Source organism: Salvelinus fontinalis, chromosome 17, assembly GCF_029448725.1.
Source record: "Salvelinus fontinalis isolate EN_2023a chromosome 17, ASM2944872v1, whole genome shotgun sequence".
NCBI lineage: Eukaryota > Metazoa > Chordata > Actinopteri > Salmoniformes > Salmonidae > Salvelinus > Salvelinus fontinalis.
This window is the reverse complement of record NC_074681.1, coordinates 6,673,508-6,690,711: the sequence shown is the minus strand read 5'-3', so window position 1 is coordinate 6,690,711 and position 17,204 is coordinate 6,673,508. Positions and strand designations below refer to the sequence as shown.

The 17,204-nt window shown below is 44.6% G+C and overlaps 1 protein-coding gene across 1 annotated transcript; it reads left to right on the top strand.

The window, feature by feature from the left end:
• The first annotated feature begins 3,238 nt into the window (after positions 1–3,238).
• LOC129814524 (transcription factor BTF3 homolog 4-like) lies at positions 3,239–15,293 on the top strand. The gene is made up of 6 exons (XM_055867710.1): positions 3,239–3,618; positions 4,245–4,306; positions 8,085–8,198; positions 9,929–10,130; positions 14,958–15,026; positions 15,247–15,293. Exons 2-6 carry the CDS (start codon positions 4,253–4,255, stop codon positions 15,291–15,293), a joined length of 486 nt encoding a protein of 161 aa, XP_055723685.1. The 5' UTR covers positions 3,239–3,618; positions 4,245–4,252.
• Positions 15,294–17,204: the final 1,911 nt, after the last annotated feature.

The following is a 17,204-nucleotide window of genomic DNA, read 5'->3' as shown; positions in this document are numbered from 1 at the left end:
GCTATGAGGGGTGGCCAGTCCTCTTCTGGCTGTGCCGGGTGGAGATTATAACAATATGGCCAAGATGTTCAAATGTTCATTAATGACCAGCATGGTCAAATAATAATAATCACAGTAGTTGTACGTCTTTAATATGCAAGCATAGTCAGCGAGGCCATAAGGCTAGGGGTGACGTCACTCAGAGCGAGTGACGTCACCGATTGAAACGCTATTAGTGCGCACCACCGCTAACCAGCTAGCCATTTCACATCGCTTACAAAGGCTACCCTGTAATTTGTGTTATTCAAAAAGATTCTGCTATCATGTCTCCAGTCATATAAAGTGTAGTAGAATTGCATGGAACGTGTTAATAAAACGGCCATGCAAAGAAAGAAGAAACGTATCTGGTAAAGCCTAGGACTAGTCTACACTATACGATCGATCTCAGCCGTGCATTGAACGGTCTTTTTGTACGAAGGTCTATAGGTTACGTATTGGAGTTATTTCAAATCAAATCACATGTTATTGGTCGCATACACGTGTTTAGCAGATGTTATTGCGCGTGTAGCGAAATGCTTGTGTTCCTAGCTCCAACAGTGCAGTAATATCTAACTAAATGTTTGTGTTCCTAGCTCCAACAGTGCAGTAGTATCTAACTAAATGCTTGTGTTCCTAGCTCCAACAGTGCAGTAGTATCTAACTAAATGCTTGTGTTCCTAGCTCCAACAGTGCAGTAGTATCTAACTAAATGCTTGTGTTCCTAGCTCCAACAGTGCAGTAGTATCTAACTAAATGCTTGTGTTCCTAGCTCCAACAGTGCAGTAGTATCTAACTAAATCCTTGTGTTCCTAGCTCCAACAGTGCAGTAGTATCTAACTAAATGCTTGTGTTCCTAGCTCCAACAGTACAGTAGTGTCTAACTAAATGCTTGTGTTCCTAGCTCCAACAGTGCAGTAGTATCTAACTAAATGCTTGTGTTCCTAGCTCCAACAGTGCAGTAGTATCTAACTAAATGCTTGTGTTCCTAGCTCCAACAGTGCAGTAGTATCTAACTAAATCCTTGTGTTCCTAGCTCCAACAGTGCAGTAGTATCTAACTAAATGCTTGTGTTCCTAGCTCCAACAGTACAGTAGTGTCTAACTAAATACTTGTGTTCCTAGCTCCAACAGTGCAGTAGTATCTAACTAAATGCTTGTGTTCCTAGCTCCAACAGTACAGTAGTATCTAACTAAATACTTGTGTTCCTAGCTCCAAAAGTGCAGTAGTATCTAACTAAATGCTTGTGTTCCTAGCTCCAACAGTGCAGTAGTATCTAACTAAATGCTTGTCCTTCTAGCTCCAACAGTGCAGTAGTATCTAACTAAATGCTTGTCCTTCTAGCTCCAACAGTGCAGTAGTATCTAACTAAATGCTTGTGTTCCTAGCTCCAACAGTGCAGTAGTATCTAACTAAATGCTTGTGTTCCTAGCTCCAACAGTGCAGTAGTATCTAACTAAATGCTTGTGTTCCTAGCTCCAACAGTGCAGTAGTATCTAACTAAATGCTTGTGTTCCTAGCTCCAACAGTGCAGTAGTATCTAACTAAATGCTTGTGTTCCTAGCTCCAACAGTGCAGTAGTATCTAACTAAATGCTTGTGTTCCTAGCTCCAACAGTGCAGTAGTATCTAACTAAATGCGTGTGTTCCTAGCTCCAACAGTGCAGTAGTATCTAACTAAATGCTTGTGTTCCTAGCTCCAACAGTGCAGTAGTATCTAACTAAATCCTTGTGTTCCTAGCTCCAACAGTGCAGTAGTATCTAACTAAATGCTTGTGTTCCTAGCTCCAACAGTACAGTAGTATCTAACTAAATACTTGTGTTCCTAGCTCCAACAGTGCAGTAGTATCTAACTAAATGCTTGTGTTCCTAGCTCCAACAGTACAGTAGTATCTAACTAAATACTTGTGTTCCTAGCTCCAACAGTGCAGTAGTATCTAACTAAATGCTTGTCCTTCTAGCTCCAACAGTGTAGTAGTATCTAACTAAAGGCTTGTGTTCCTAGCTCCAACAGTGCAGTAGTATCTAACTAAAGGCTTGTGTTCCTAGCTCCAACAGTGCAGTAATATCTAACAATACACACACATCTAAAAGTAAAAGACAGGAATTAAAAAATATAGAAATATTTGGACGATTAATGTCGGAGTCCGCTGTGTGTGTGTGTGTAAACATATATATGTGATGGTATGTATAGACATTATGGACAGTACGTGGATAGAATATGTAGTATATGTGAAGAATATGATAGAATAGTATATGTACAGCAATAGTTGAATAGGATGGACTGGACTAGAATACAGACTATATATATGAATTTGGCCACTTTGGTTGTGATACAAACTTTATCAAAACATATAGGCCTGTGGGCTATGCTACATGATGTGTGAACTATGATTTTACTCCTGAGGTGCTGTCCTGTTGCACCCTCTACAACCACTGTGATTATTATTATCTGACCCTGCTGGTCGTCTATGAACATTTGAACATCTTGGCCATGTTCTGATATAGTCTTCACCTGGCACAGCCAGAAGAGGACTGGCCACCCCTCATAGCCTGGTTCCTCTCTAGGTTTCTTCCTAGGTTTTGGCCTTTCTAGGGAGTTTTTCCTAGCCACTGTGCTTCTACACCTGCATTGCTTGCTGTTTGGGGTTTTAGGCTGGGTTTCTGTACAGCACTTTGTTTTATTTATTTATTTATATTTCACCTTTATTTAACCAGGTAGGCCAGTTGAGAACAAGTTCTCATTTACAACTGCGACCTGGCCAAGATAAAGCAAAGCAGTGCGACAAATAAAACAACCCAGTTACACATGGAACAAACAAAAGTACGGTCAATAACACAATAGAAAAATCTATACACAGTGTGTGCAAATGGAGTAAGGAGGTAAGGCAATAAATAGGCCATAGTAGCGAAGTAATTACAATTTACCAAATTAACACTGAAGTGATAGATGTGCAGAAGATAAATGTGATGTCCAAAAGAGCAAAAAAAGTAAATAAAAACAATATGGGGATGAGGTATGTAGTTGGATGGGCTATTTACAGATGGGCTGTGTACAGCTGCAGCGATCAGTAAGCTGCTCAGATAGCTGATCATAAGTTAGTGAGGGAAATATAAGTCTCCAACTTCAGCGATTTTTGCAACACCGTTCTTCAATATACTCTGTCCGTCTGCAGACACTTGAAACATGGCCAAATGCTTTAGAATTCTAACACTGCAATGGTTTGGGGACAAAAACTCTTACCGCGGTGAGAGTAACCAAGCTTCACATGCGTAGGTATTTGCTCTTTATAAAAAAAATAAGACTGAAAGACGTTTTTATTTTTCTCCATTCAACCAGCGGGTCAGACGCCGGGCACTAACCACAGGAATTTTCTTCAGGTATTCAACATGAACAGCAATTACCCTTTTGCTGAAAATCACAAACCAAGAAATATTGTCACCTTGCGGTGAGAAAATACATTTGTCCAATTGTCCATCGTCGCCATTCACCAATCGCGTGGTTCCTGCTGCTGTCCCAGTTGTGCTGTGGACCTGTCTGGATAGAGGTGCTGTACGGTGTGACGGATCAATACAACAGGCTACCTACGCTGTCTTTACACGGGTAAATCATTCAACTGGGACTATGGACTGTAAAACAAAGATAACAGCCCTGAAATAAGAAACGTTTCTGTCGGTTTGCTTTGAGCATCACATTGTGTTGTTGACATGTCTGGCTTGCTGGCTAGGTTACCTAGCTAGTTAGCTTAGCTATGGTTTATGCAGTAACGTTAACCTTTATCTAAATAGTTAGCTAGACACATCGCCAATAATCTCAACCTTTTGTTACTTTTAGAAATTAATGAAATAAAAAATAAATTGGTTAACTTACTAAATGACAGCTAGATAGGTAGCTACATATTTTATGGCTGAGTGTTAATGTTTTAACTAGGGGTTTATCGAGCTAGCGGTAATTACTAGCTAGCTTGCTTGTTACTAACAATGTTATCTAGCTAACTTGAACTAAATAGCTCGATGGATATATAGCCAGCTCAACTGTCAGTTTACTCAACAGCTTCCTTCATTTGTAACTTAGGTCAATTCAAAACTTACACAGTGGTTAAGGATACACCTGTAGTAAGAGAATAGATTCAGTGATTGAAACAGATTACATTCATTCAGTAGTGAGTGTGCATACGTTTTCGTTGTAAATTAATTCATGGAAATATTGTCTGTCCCTCCCTTGATCAGATAAAGCCATGAACCAAGAGAAACTCGCCAAACTTCAGGCCCAGGTCCGGATAGGTGGAAAGGTAACTAACTACTATCTCTACATTTGGATTTACATTTCATTATGACACAGCCATGAGTTCACTTTTCCATATTTGGTAATCAAATCAAATTGTATGTCACATGTGCGGGTGTAGACCTTACTGTGAAATGCGTACTTACAAGCCCTTAACCAAAAATGCAGTTCAAGAAATAGAGTTAAGAAAATATTTAGTAAATAAACTGAAGTAAAAAAAAAAAAGTAACAAGATAATTACATAACAATAACAAGGCTATATACAGGGGGTACCAGTACCGAGTTAATGTGCGGGGGTACAGGTTAGCCAAGGTAAAGTGACTATGCATAGATAATAAACAGCGAGTAGCAGCAGTGTAAAAACAAAAGGGGTCAATGTAAATAGTCCAGGTGGCCATTTTACTAATTGTTCAGCAGTCTGATGGCTTGAGGGCAGAAGCTGTTAAGGAACCTTTTGGTCCTAGACTTGGTGCTCCGGTACCGTTTGCCGTGCAGTAGCAGAGAGAACAGTCTGACTTGGGGGACTGGAGTCTTTGACAATTTTCTGGGCCTTCCTTTGACACTGCCTAGTATATAGGTCAATGTAATGGGTTGGGTTGAAGGTTACCAAACCAACTGCTGCCTAACTGCCTGGTTGAAGGGAGTTAGATGTGATAAGGCAGCTGCCAGTCCTGTTTCCCTGAGTTCAGCATTCCTATTATGGACAGATGCTTTGGCCCATTCAGCCTGGGGCCTGTGTGGCTGGACTATGGGGCCCAGGGTTTTGTCTCCTACTGTTTAGTAGGGGCATCCTCCTGTGCTGTCTCCCCTCCACAGATAGATGGCGCTGTTGACACTCAGGATATCACTAACCGGTTATTATTTCAATTGGGACCTTTATTTAACTAGGCAAGTCAGTTAAGAACAAATTCTTATTTACAATGACAGCCAACACCGGCCAAACCCGGACGACACTGGGGCCAATTGTGCGCCGACTCCCAATCACGGCCTGTTGTGATACAGCCTGAATTCAAAATTCTTCAGAATTGCTTAAGTTTATGACAGTTGTAAGTTAGGCTTCTAACTCCCATTATACTGACCTGAGATGGTTCAAAATGAGTTGAGAAATGTTTTGATTGAAGACTCGTATACATTTCCCTGGGCTCTGAGTCTAACCAATGTGCAGAAGATTCTATCTGTGTTCACTGTGTGTGTTGTATCCAAAGGTATTCTATGGTTGTATCCATTCTCCATTCATGGCTGCTCTGCAGTGTTTCTCTTGTTTGTACCCGGTCCCACTGGAATAATGTGACCACAAGCTGTTGTCTTCACTTGTTGTTCTTGTCCGCCATGAACTCGAAAAGCTTCATGCCACAATGAAAACCACGCTGTGGTACTCACATCTGTAATCAGGAAGTGCTTTGGAAGGCAGGCTATGACACACTTCAACTCCATCATCCCAGACATCCCTTGACCCACTCCAACAGCCCCAACAGATCCGTAGACGATGCGATCTCTATTGCACTCCACACTGCCCCTCACCCACCTGTAAGAATGCTGTTCATTGACTACAGCTCAGCGTTCAACACCATTATCCCCCTCCAAGCCAAAATTAGGACCCTGGGCAGGGTTTCTGTGGCCGCAGGTCAGCATTTTAATTTACTGAACATTTGAGAAATTTGCCGAATCCGTATGTGTTGGGTGCGTAACCTGATTACGGCGTCCACCCACGGTGCTCAGAATGATAGAAGTCACATGTAGATTATGGTAATTGAGTTTAACAGAACGTGCTAGTTGAGAATGGAATGATGTGCGGTCCTCCTGATTGAATTCTGATGACACCATGAGGATGTTAGAATACCTGTCCACATTGACTTTTCATCACCAACAAGACCAGTAACGAACAGCAGAATCACTAGCCAACAAGACCAGTAACGAACAGCAGAATCACTAGCCAACAAGACCAGTAACGAACAGCAGAATCACTAGCCAACAAGACCAGCAACGAAACGCAGAATCACTAGCCAACAAGACCAGTAACGAACAAGACCGCCACCCAAGCCATAGACTGTCCGCTCTGCTTCTGCACGGCAGGCGGTACCGGAGCATCAAGTCGAACAGCTTCTAGCCCCAAGCCGTAAGACTGTGCGCTCTGCTTCTGTACAGCAGGCGGTACCGGAGCATCAAGTCTGACACCAACAGGCTCCTGAACAGCTTCTAGCCCCAAGCCGTAAGACTGTGCGCTCTGCTTCTGTACGGCAGGCGGTACCGGAGCATCAAGTCTGACACCAACAGGCTCCTGAACAGCTTCTAGCCCCAAGCTGTAAGACTGCTAAATAGCTAACAGAATGGCTACATGGACTGAGTTAACCCTTTTGTTATTTTATCACTGTCTCTATACACACTCACTGTCTCTATACACACTCACTGTCCAGTATCCCTGTACATTGTTAATATGGTACTGACCCTGTATATAGTCACCTTACCCCTATACATATCTACCTCCGTCACTCCAGTATCCCTGTCCCCTTAACCCTATACATATCTACCTCCATCACTCCAGTATCCCTGCACATTGTTAATATGGTACTGACCCTGTATATAGTCACCTTACCCCTATACATATCTACCTCCATCACTCCAGTATCCCTGTCCCCTTAACCCTATACATATCTACCTCCATCACTCCAGTATCCCTGTCCCCTTAACCCTATACATATCTACCTCCATCACTCCAGTATCCCTGCACATTGTTAATATGGTACTGACCCTGTATATAGTCACCTTAACCCTATACATATCTACCTCCATCACTCCAGTATCCCTGCACATTGTTAATATGGTACTGACCCTGTATACAGCTTACTTACTTTCTCATGTTATTCTTATTTCTCGTGTTTTTGTTCTACCTTGTTATTTTTAGTGCTACGTTGATATTGATTACTGCATTGTTGTGTTTTGTCGCTTGCAAGAAAGGCATTTCACTGTACTTGGTACAAGTGACATCACACCTTATAACTTGTTTGTCGTCCTCAGGGAACAGCTCGTCGGAAGAAGGACATGTTGACCTTTACCTGTTTGTCGTCCTCAGGGAACAGCTCGTAGGAAGAAGGACATGTTGACCTTTACCTGTTTGTTGTCCTCAGGGAACAGCTCGTAGGAAGAAGGACATGTTGACCTTTACCTGTTTGTTGTCCTCAGGGAACAGCTCGTAGGAAGAAGGACATGTTGACCTTTACCTGTTTGTTGTCCTCAGGGAACAGCTCGTAGGAAGAAGGACATGTTGACCTTTACCTGTTTGTTGTCCTCAGGGAACAGCTCGTAGGAAGAAGGACATGTTGACCTTTACCTGTTTGTCGTCCTCAGGGAACAGCTCGTAGGAAGAAGGACATGTTGACCTTTACCTGTTTGTCGTCCTCAGGGAACATCTCGTAGGAAGAAGGACATGTTGACCTTTACCTGTTTGTCGTCCTCAGGGAACAGCTCGTAGGAAGAAGGACATGTTGACCTTTACCTGTTTGTCGTCCTCAGGGAACATCTCGTAGGAAGAAGGACATGTTGACCTTTACCTGTTTGTCGTCCTCAGGGAACAGCTCGTAGGAAGAAGGACATGTTGACCTTTACCTGTTTGTCGTCCTCAGGGAACAGCTCGTAGGAAGAAGGACATGTTGACCTTTACCTGTTTGTCGTCCTCAGGGAACATCTCGTAGGAAGAAGGACATGTTGACCTTTACCTGTTTGTCGTCCTCAGGGAACATCTCGTAGGAAGAAGGACATGTTGACCTTTACCTGTTTGTCGTCCTCAGGGAACAGCTCGTAGGAAGAAGAAGGTGGTTCACAGAACGGCAACAGCCGACGACAAAAAACTCCAGAGTTCCTTGAAGAAACTGGCAGTGAACAACATCTCTGGTATTGAGGAGGTATGCCAATCGATCACTTCATCACACTTTTCTCCAAAGTGTTATTTATGTTATCAGTGTTCTTATATTGCCAGTCCACTTCCCCGTGTGGAAACACAGCTGGCAGTTCTCTCCTAATGGGTTTTTTTCTGCTCCTATTCTTTAATTCAACAGTTCCGACAAAACTAATTTACGGTGCATTCTGGGACAATTATGGATTTTCTTCTTCTTCTTTTGACTCTACACTCCAAAAGATTTAATTTCAAATCAAACAATGACTGGAGGTTAAAGTGCAGACTGTCGGATTTAATTTGAGGGTATTTTCATCCATATTCGAGTGAACCGTTTAGAAAATTACAGCACTTTTTGTACCTGTTCCCTCCAGTTTAGGGGACCAAAAGGTATTGGGATGTATATTAAAGTAGTAAGTGCAGTATTTGGTCCCATATTCCTAGCACACAATGATTACATTAAGCTTGTGACTCTACAAATTTGCTGTTCTGTTTTGGTTGTATTTCAGATTATTTTGTGACAAATAGAAATTAATGGTAAATAGTGTATTGTATCAATTTGTAGTCAATAAACACTTAATGTGGATGATTATATATAATCTTGAATAATGATGAGTGAGAAAGTTAGACACACAAATACTGAACTTTTGACTACTTTAATACACATAAGTGAATTCGTCCCAATGCTTTTGGTCCCGTAAAATGGGGAACTGATGTACAGAAAAAATATTGTAATTTCTAAACGGTTCACCCAATATGGATGTAAATACCCTCAAATTAAATCCGACAGTCTCCACTTTAACCTCCATAGTCATTGTTTTATTTGAAATTAAATCTTTTGGAGTAGAGTCAAAAGGAGAAAATGCTTCTCTGTCCAAGTAACTATGGAGGGCACTGAATATGTACAGAGCATTCAGAGCCCTTCACTTTTTACACTTTTTGTCACGTTAGTCTTATTCTAAAATGTATTAAATAAAAAATCCTTAATCTCCACACAATACCCCATAATGACAAAGTGAAAACAGGTTTCTAGACATTTTTGCAAAAGTATTCAAAATTAATAACTGATACCTTATTTAAGTATTCAGACCATTTACTACCTGACTCATAATTGAGCTCAGGTGCATCCTGTTTCCATTGATCATCCTTGAGATGTTTCTACAACTTGATTGGAGTCCACCTGTGGTCAATTCAAATGATTGGACATGATTTGGAAAGGCACACACCTGTCTATATAAGGTTCCACAGTTGACTGTGCATGTCAGAGCAAAAACGAAGCCATGAGGTGGAAGGAATTGTCCGTAGAGCTCCGAGACAGGATTGTGTCGAGGCACAGATCTGGGGAAGGGTACCAACAAATACAGACGTACACACTGTTTTTTCTAAAAACCTGTTTTTGCTTTGTCAGTATGGGGTATTGTGTGGAGAAAAACAATTTAATCCATCTTAGAATGAGGCTGTGACGTAACAAAATGTGGAAAAAGTCAACAAGTCTGAATATATCCTGTATGTATGTATGTATGTATGTATGTATGTATGGATGGATGAATGGACGGATGGATGGATGGATGGATGGATGAATGGATGGATGGATGGATGAATGGATGGACGGATGGACGGACGGACGGACGGACGGATGGACCAGTGATGTCCACTTTCAGAACCAGAGGAGACCTATTGATAACTGGTGTCCAACCCTCGTCTAAATGACCCCCCCCCCCCCCCCCCCCCCTCTCCCAGGTGAACATGATAAAGGACGATAGCACGGTGATCCACTTCAACAACCCCAAGGTGCAGGCCTCTCTGTCTGCCAACACGTTTGCCATCACAGGCCATGCAGAGAACAAACAGCTGACAGAGATGCTGCCAGGCATCCTCAGCCAGCTGGGGGCAGACAGCTTCACCAGCCTCCGCAAACTGGCTGAGCAGTTCCCACGCCATGGTGGGTGGGACATGGACACTCTGATAGACACACACACACACACACACACACACACACACACACACACACACACACACACACACACACTGTCCCCTATATAGCCACACACTGTCCCCTATATAGACACACACTGTCCCCTGTATAGACACACACACTGTCCCCTATATAGACACACACTGTCCCCTATATAGACACACACTGTCCCCTATATAGACACACACTGTCCCCTGTATAGACACACACTGTCCCCTGTATAGACACACTCTGTCCCCTATATAGACACACACTGTCCCCTATATAGACACACACTGTCCCCTATATAGCCACACACTGTCCCCTGTATAGACACACTCTGTCCCCGAAATATAGACACACTCTGTCCCCTATATAGCCACACACTGTCCCCTATATAGACACACACTGTCCCCTATATAGACACACACTGTCCCCTATATAGACACACACTGTCCCCTGTATAGACACACTCTGTCCCCTATATAGACATACACTGTCCCCTATATAGACACACACTGTCCCCTATATAGACACACACTGTCCCCTGTATAGACACACACACTGTCCCCTATATAGACACACACTGTCCCCTGTACAGACACACTCTGTCCCCTATATAGACACTCACACTGTCCCCTATATAGACACACACACTGTCCCCTATATAGACACACACACTGTCCCCTATACAGACACACACTGTCCCCTATATAGACACACACACTGTCCCCTATATAGACACTCACACTGTCCCCTATATAGACACACACACTGTCCCCTATATAGACACACACACTGTCCCCTATACACACACACACTGTCCCCTATATAGCCACACACTGTCCCCTATATAGACACACACTGTCCCCTATATAGACACACACACTGTCCCCTGTATAGACACACACACTGTCCCCTATATAGACACACACACTGTCCCCTATATAGACACACACACTGTCCCCTATATAGACACACTCTGTCCCCTATATAGACACACACTGTCCCCTATATAGACACACACTGTCCCCTGTATAGACACACACACTGTCCCCTGTATAGACACACACACTGTCCCCTATATAGACACACACTGTCCCCTATATAGACATACACTGTCCCCTATATAGACACACACTGTCCCCTGTATAGACACACACTGTCCCCTGTATAGACACACTCTGTCCCCTATATAGACACACACTGTCCCCTATATAGACACACACTGTCCCCTATATAGCCACACACTGTCCCCTGTATAGACACACTCTGTCCCCTATATAGACACACTCTGTCCCCTATATAGCCACACACTGTCCCCTATATAGACACACACTGTCCCCTATATAGACACACACTGTCCCCTATATAGACACACACTGTCCCCTGTATAGACACTCTGTCCCCTATATAGACACACACTGTCCCCTATATAGACACACACTGTCCCCTATATAGACACACACTGTCCCCTGTATAGACACACACACTGTCCCCTATATAGACACACACTGTCCCCTGTACAGACACACACACTGTCCCCTATATAGACACACACACTGTCCCCTATACAGACACACACACTGTCCCCTGTATAGACACACACTGTCCCCTATATAGACACACACACTGTCCCCTATATAGACACACACACTGTCCCCTATACAGACACACACTGTCCCCTATATAGACACACACACTGTCCCCTATATAGACACTCACACTGTCCCCTATATAGACACACACACTGTCCCCTATATAGACACACACACTGTCCCCTATACACACACACACTGTCCCCTATATAGCCACACACTGTCCCCTATATAGACACACACTGTCCCCTATATAGACACACACACTGTCCCCTGTATAGACACACACACTCTCCCCTATATAGACACACACACTGTCCCCTATATAGACACACACACTGTCCCCTATATAGACACACTCTGTCCCCTATATAGACACACACTGTCCCCTATATAGACACACACTGTCCCCTGTATAGACACACACACTGTCCCCTGTATAGACACACACACTGTCCCCTATATAGACACACACTGTCCCCTATATAGACACACACTGTCCCCTATATAGACACACACTGTCCCCTGTATAGACACACACTGTCCCCTGTATAGACACACTCTGTCCCCTATATAGACACACACTGTCCCCTATATAGACACACACTGTCCCCTATATAGCCACACACTGTCCCCTGTATAGACACACTCTGTCCCCTATATAGACACACTCTGTCCCCTATATAGCCACACACTGTCCCCTATATAGACACACACTGTCCCCTATATAGACACACACTGTCCCCTATATAGACACACACTGTCCCCTGTATAGACACACTCTGTCCCCTATATAGACACACACTGTCCCGTATATAGACACACACTGTCCCCTATATAGACACACACTGTCCCCTGTATAGACACACACACTGTCCCCTATATAGACACACACTGTCCCCTGTACAGACACACACACTGTCCCCTATATAGACACACACACTGTCCCCTATACAGACACACACACTGTCCCCTGTATAGACACACACTGTCCCCTATATAGACACACACACTGTCCCCTATATAGACACACACACTGTCCCCTATACAGACACACACTGTCCCCTATATAGACACACACACTGTCCCCTATATAGACACTCACACTGTCCCCTATACAGACACACACACTGTCCCCTATACAGACACACACACTGTCCCCTGTACAGACACACACACTGTCCCCTATATAGACACACTCTGTCCCCTATATAGACACACACTGTCCCCTATATAGACACACACACTGTCCCCTATACAGACACACACTGTCCCCTATACAGACACACACTGTCCCCTGTATAGACACACACTGTCCCCTGTATAGACACACACACTGTCCCCTGTATAGACACACACACTGTCCCCTGTATAGACACACACACTGTCCCCTGTATAGACACACACTGTCCCCTATACAGACACACACACTGTCCCCTATATAGACACACACACTGTCCCCTGTATAGACACACACACTGTCCCCTATACAGACACACACTGTCCCCTATACAGACACACACACTGTCCCCTATATAGACACACACACTGTCCCCTGTATAGACACTCACACTGTCCCCTATACAGACACACACTGTCCCCTATACAGACACACACTGTCCCCTGTATAGACACACACTGTCCCCTGTATAGACACACACACTGTCCCCTGTATAGACACACACACTGTCCCCTATACAGACACAGACACTGTCCCCTGTATAGACACACACTGTCCCCTATATAGACACACACACTGTCCCCTATATAGACACACACACTGTCCCCTATACAGACACACACACTGTCCCCTGTATAGACACACACTGTCCCCTATATAGACACACACACACTGTCCCCTATATAGACACACACACTGTCCCCTATACAGACACACACTGTCCCCTATATAGACACACACACTGTCCCCTATATAGACACACACACTGTCCCCTATACAGACACACACACTGTCCCCTGTATAGACACACACTGTCCCCTATATAGACACACACACTGTCCCCTATATAGACACACACACTGTCCCCTATACAGACACACACACTGTCCCCTGTATAGACACACACTGTCCCCTATATAGACACACACACTGTCCCCTGTATAGACACACACACTGTCCCCTGTATAGACACACACACTGTCCCCTATATAGACACACACACTGTCCCCTATACAGACACACACACTGTCCCCTGTATAGACACACACTGTCCCCTATATAGACACACACACTGTCCCCTGTATAGACACACACACTGTCCCCTGTATAGACACACACACTGTCCCCTATATAGACACACACACTGTCCCCTATATAGACACACACACTGTCCCCTGTATAGACACACACACTGTCCCCTATACACACACACACTGTCCCCTATATAGACACACACACTGTCCCCTGTATAGACACACACACTGTCCCCTATATAGACACACACACTGTCCCCTATATAGACACACACACTGTCCCCTGTATAGACACACACTGTTCCCTGTATAGACACACACACTGTCCCCTGTATAGACACACACTGTCCCCTATATAGACACACACTGTCCCCTATATAGCCACACACTGTTCCCTGTATAGACACACTGTCCCCTATATAGACACACACACTGTCCCCTATATAGACACACACACTGTCCCCTATACAGACACACACACTGTCCCCTATATAGACACACACACTGTCCCCTGTATAGACACACACACTGTCCCCTATATAGACACACACACTGTCCCCTATATAGACACACACACTGTCCCCTATACAGACACACACACTGTCCCCTATATAGACACACACACTGTCCCCTGTATAGACACTCACACTGTCCCCTATACAGACACTCACACTGTCCCCTATATAGACACTCACACTGTCCCCTATATAGACACACACTGTCCCCTATACAGACACTCACACTGTCCCCTATACAGACACTCACACTGTCCCCTATATAGACACACACTGTCCCCTATACAGACACTCACACTGTCCCCTATACAGACACACACACTGTCCCCTATACAGACACACACACTGTCCCCTATATAGACACACACACTGTCCCCTATACAGACACACACACTGTCCCCTATATAGACACACACTGTCCCCTATATAGACACACACACTGTCCCCTATAAAATGTATATTTTTACCCTGTTCTTCTCCAACTGCAGTACTTGACGACAAATCGATGTCAATCAGCAAACCAGGAGATATTGAGGAGGAGGACGATGACGTTCCAGGTATTGTTTCACACGTCGTTGTTCAATGACAGCATCGTGTGACCTTTGACCTTTTACTGTGATGTGAATGATCACGTGGAGGTGCAGTTCGTTGGTCTCCCTCCCTGGTGTTCTGGCCACGGCCAGGCTAGTTTCTCATAGCATATTGAATTACATATTCTGTGTTTTTGCTTCATATGAGACTCAGTCTTGAATCAACTCCCGTCTCTCCTCTCCACAGATCTCGTAGAAAACTTTGATGAGGCGTCAAAGAATGAAGCCGACTAACCAATCCAACTCCAGCCTCCTTCTACCCTCCACCCAGTACCCAGTACCAACTACCCAGTACCAACTTCCCAGTACCAACTACCCAGTACCCCACCCCCTATCCCCCTACCAACTACCCAGTACTCCACCAACTACCCAGTACCAACTACCCAGTGCCAACTACCCAGTGCCAACTACCCAGTACCCCACCAACTACCCAGTACTCCACCAACTACCCAGTACCCCACCTACTACCCAGTACCAACTACCCAATACCAACTACCCAGTACCCCACCTACTACCCAGTACCAACTACCCAGTACCAACTACCCAGTACCCCACCTACTACCCAGTACCAACTACCCAGTACCAACTACCCAGTACCAACTACCTAGTACCAACTACCCAGTACCAACTACCTAGTACCCAGTACCCAGTACCAACTACCCAGTACCAACTACCTAGTACCAACTACCCAGTACCCCACTTACTATCCAGTACCAACTACCTAGTACCAACTACCCAGTACCAACTACCCAGTACCAACTACCTAGTACCAACTACCCAGTACCCCACCTACTATCCAGTACCAACTACCCAGTACCAACTACCTAGTACCAACTACCCAGTACCCCACCTACTATCCAGTACCAACTACCTAGTACCAACTACCCAGTACCAACTACCCAGTACCAACTACCTAGTACCCCACCAACTACCCAGTACCAACTACCCAGTACCAACTCAGTACCCAGTACCCCACCTACTACCTAGTACCAACTCAGTACCCAGTACCAACTCAGTACCCCACCTACTACCCAGTACCAACTCAGTACCCCACCTACTACCCAGTACCAACTCAGTACCCAGTACCAACTCAGTACCCCACCTACTACCCAGTACCAACTCAGTACCCCACCTACTACCCAGTACCAACTCAGTACCCAGTACCAACTCAGTACCCCACCTACTACCCAGTACCAACTCAGTACCCCACCTACTACCCAGTACCAACTCAGTACCCAGTACCAACTCAGTACCCCACCTACTACCCAGTACCAACTCAGTACCCCACCTACTATCCAGTACCAACTCAGTACCCCACCTACTATCCAGTACCAACTCAGTACCCCACCTACTACCCAATACCAACTCAGTACCCCACCTACTACCCAGTACCAACTCAGTATCCCACCTACTACCCAGTACCAACTCAGTACCCCACCTGCTACCCAGTACCAACTCAGTACCCCACCTACTACCCAGTACCAACTCAGTACCCCACCTACTACCCAGTACCAACTCAGTACCCCACCTACTACCCAGTACCAACTCAGTACCCCACCTACTACCCAGTACCAACTCAGTACCCCACCTACTACCCAGTACCAACCCCTCTATCATGTGAGCTCAAACAGGGGCCTGTTCAGGAAGACATAATGTTACAGAACATTCAGCAACAAAGAATTTTTACCATATAGAACAGATATGTCTTGTCAAATGCAATAGGGAATCATGTCTGCTCGATCCATTCTATTGATATCTGTGACATTCAGAATGGTTCACATTTAACTGAATACACCCCAGACCTCTCTGTTGTGATGGAACTGTTGTCATCGTCTGCTATTTTTAACCTCAGAGAAACCGACCTGGGCTCTGTCCCGAATGGCTCCTTATTCATCGTGCACTACTTTTGACGAGAGCCCCATGTAGGGAATAAGGGGGGGGGGGGGGCATTTTGGACAGAGGCCCAGTGTACCAACGCCATAGCAACACAACATGTATTTTAACAGGCTGTCACATTCAGGACTAGATCCCCTGAGTGACTTGGGCACTTGGGCTTGCGTTCCTAAATGGTACTCTTTGCCTCTTGTACTATTACGGTGAATAAATGGAGTCCAATTTCGAACGCACCTTACTATCGGCAACAGT

Excerpts from the sequence above, each read along its gene's own strand:
- LOC129814524 (XM_055867710.1), top strand. The coding sequence starts at position 4,253 with ATGAACCAAGAGAAACTCGCCAAACTTCAGGCCCAGGTCCGGATAGGT. Across the intron at positions 10,131-14,957 it reads TGAGCAGTTCCCACGCCATG|TACTTGACGACAAATCGATG; the intron begins GTGGGTGGGACA and ends CTCCAACTGCAG. Across the intron at positions 15,027-15,246 it reads GGAGGACGATGACGTTCCAG|ATCTCGTAGAAAACTTTGAT; the intron begins GTATTGTTTCAC and ends TCCTCTCCACAG.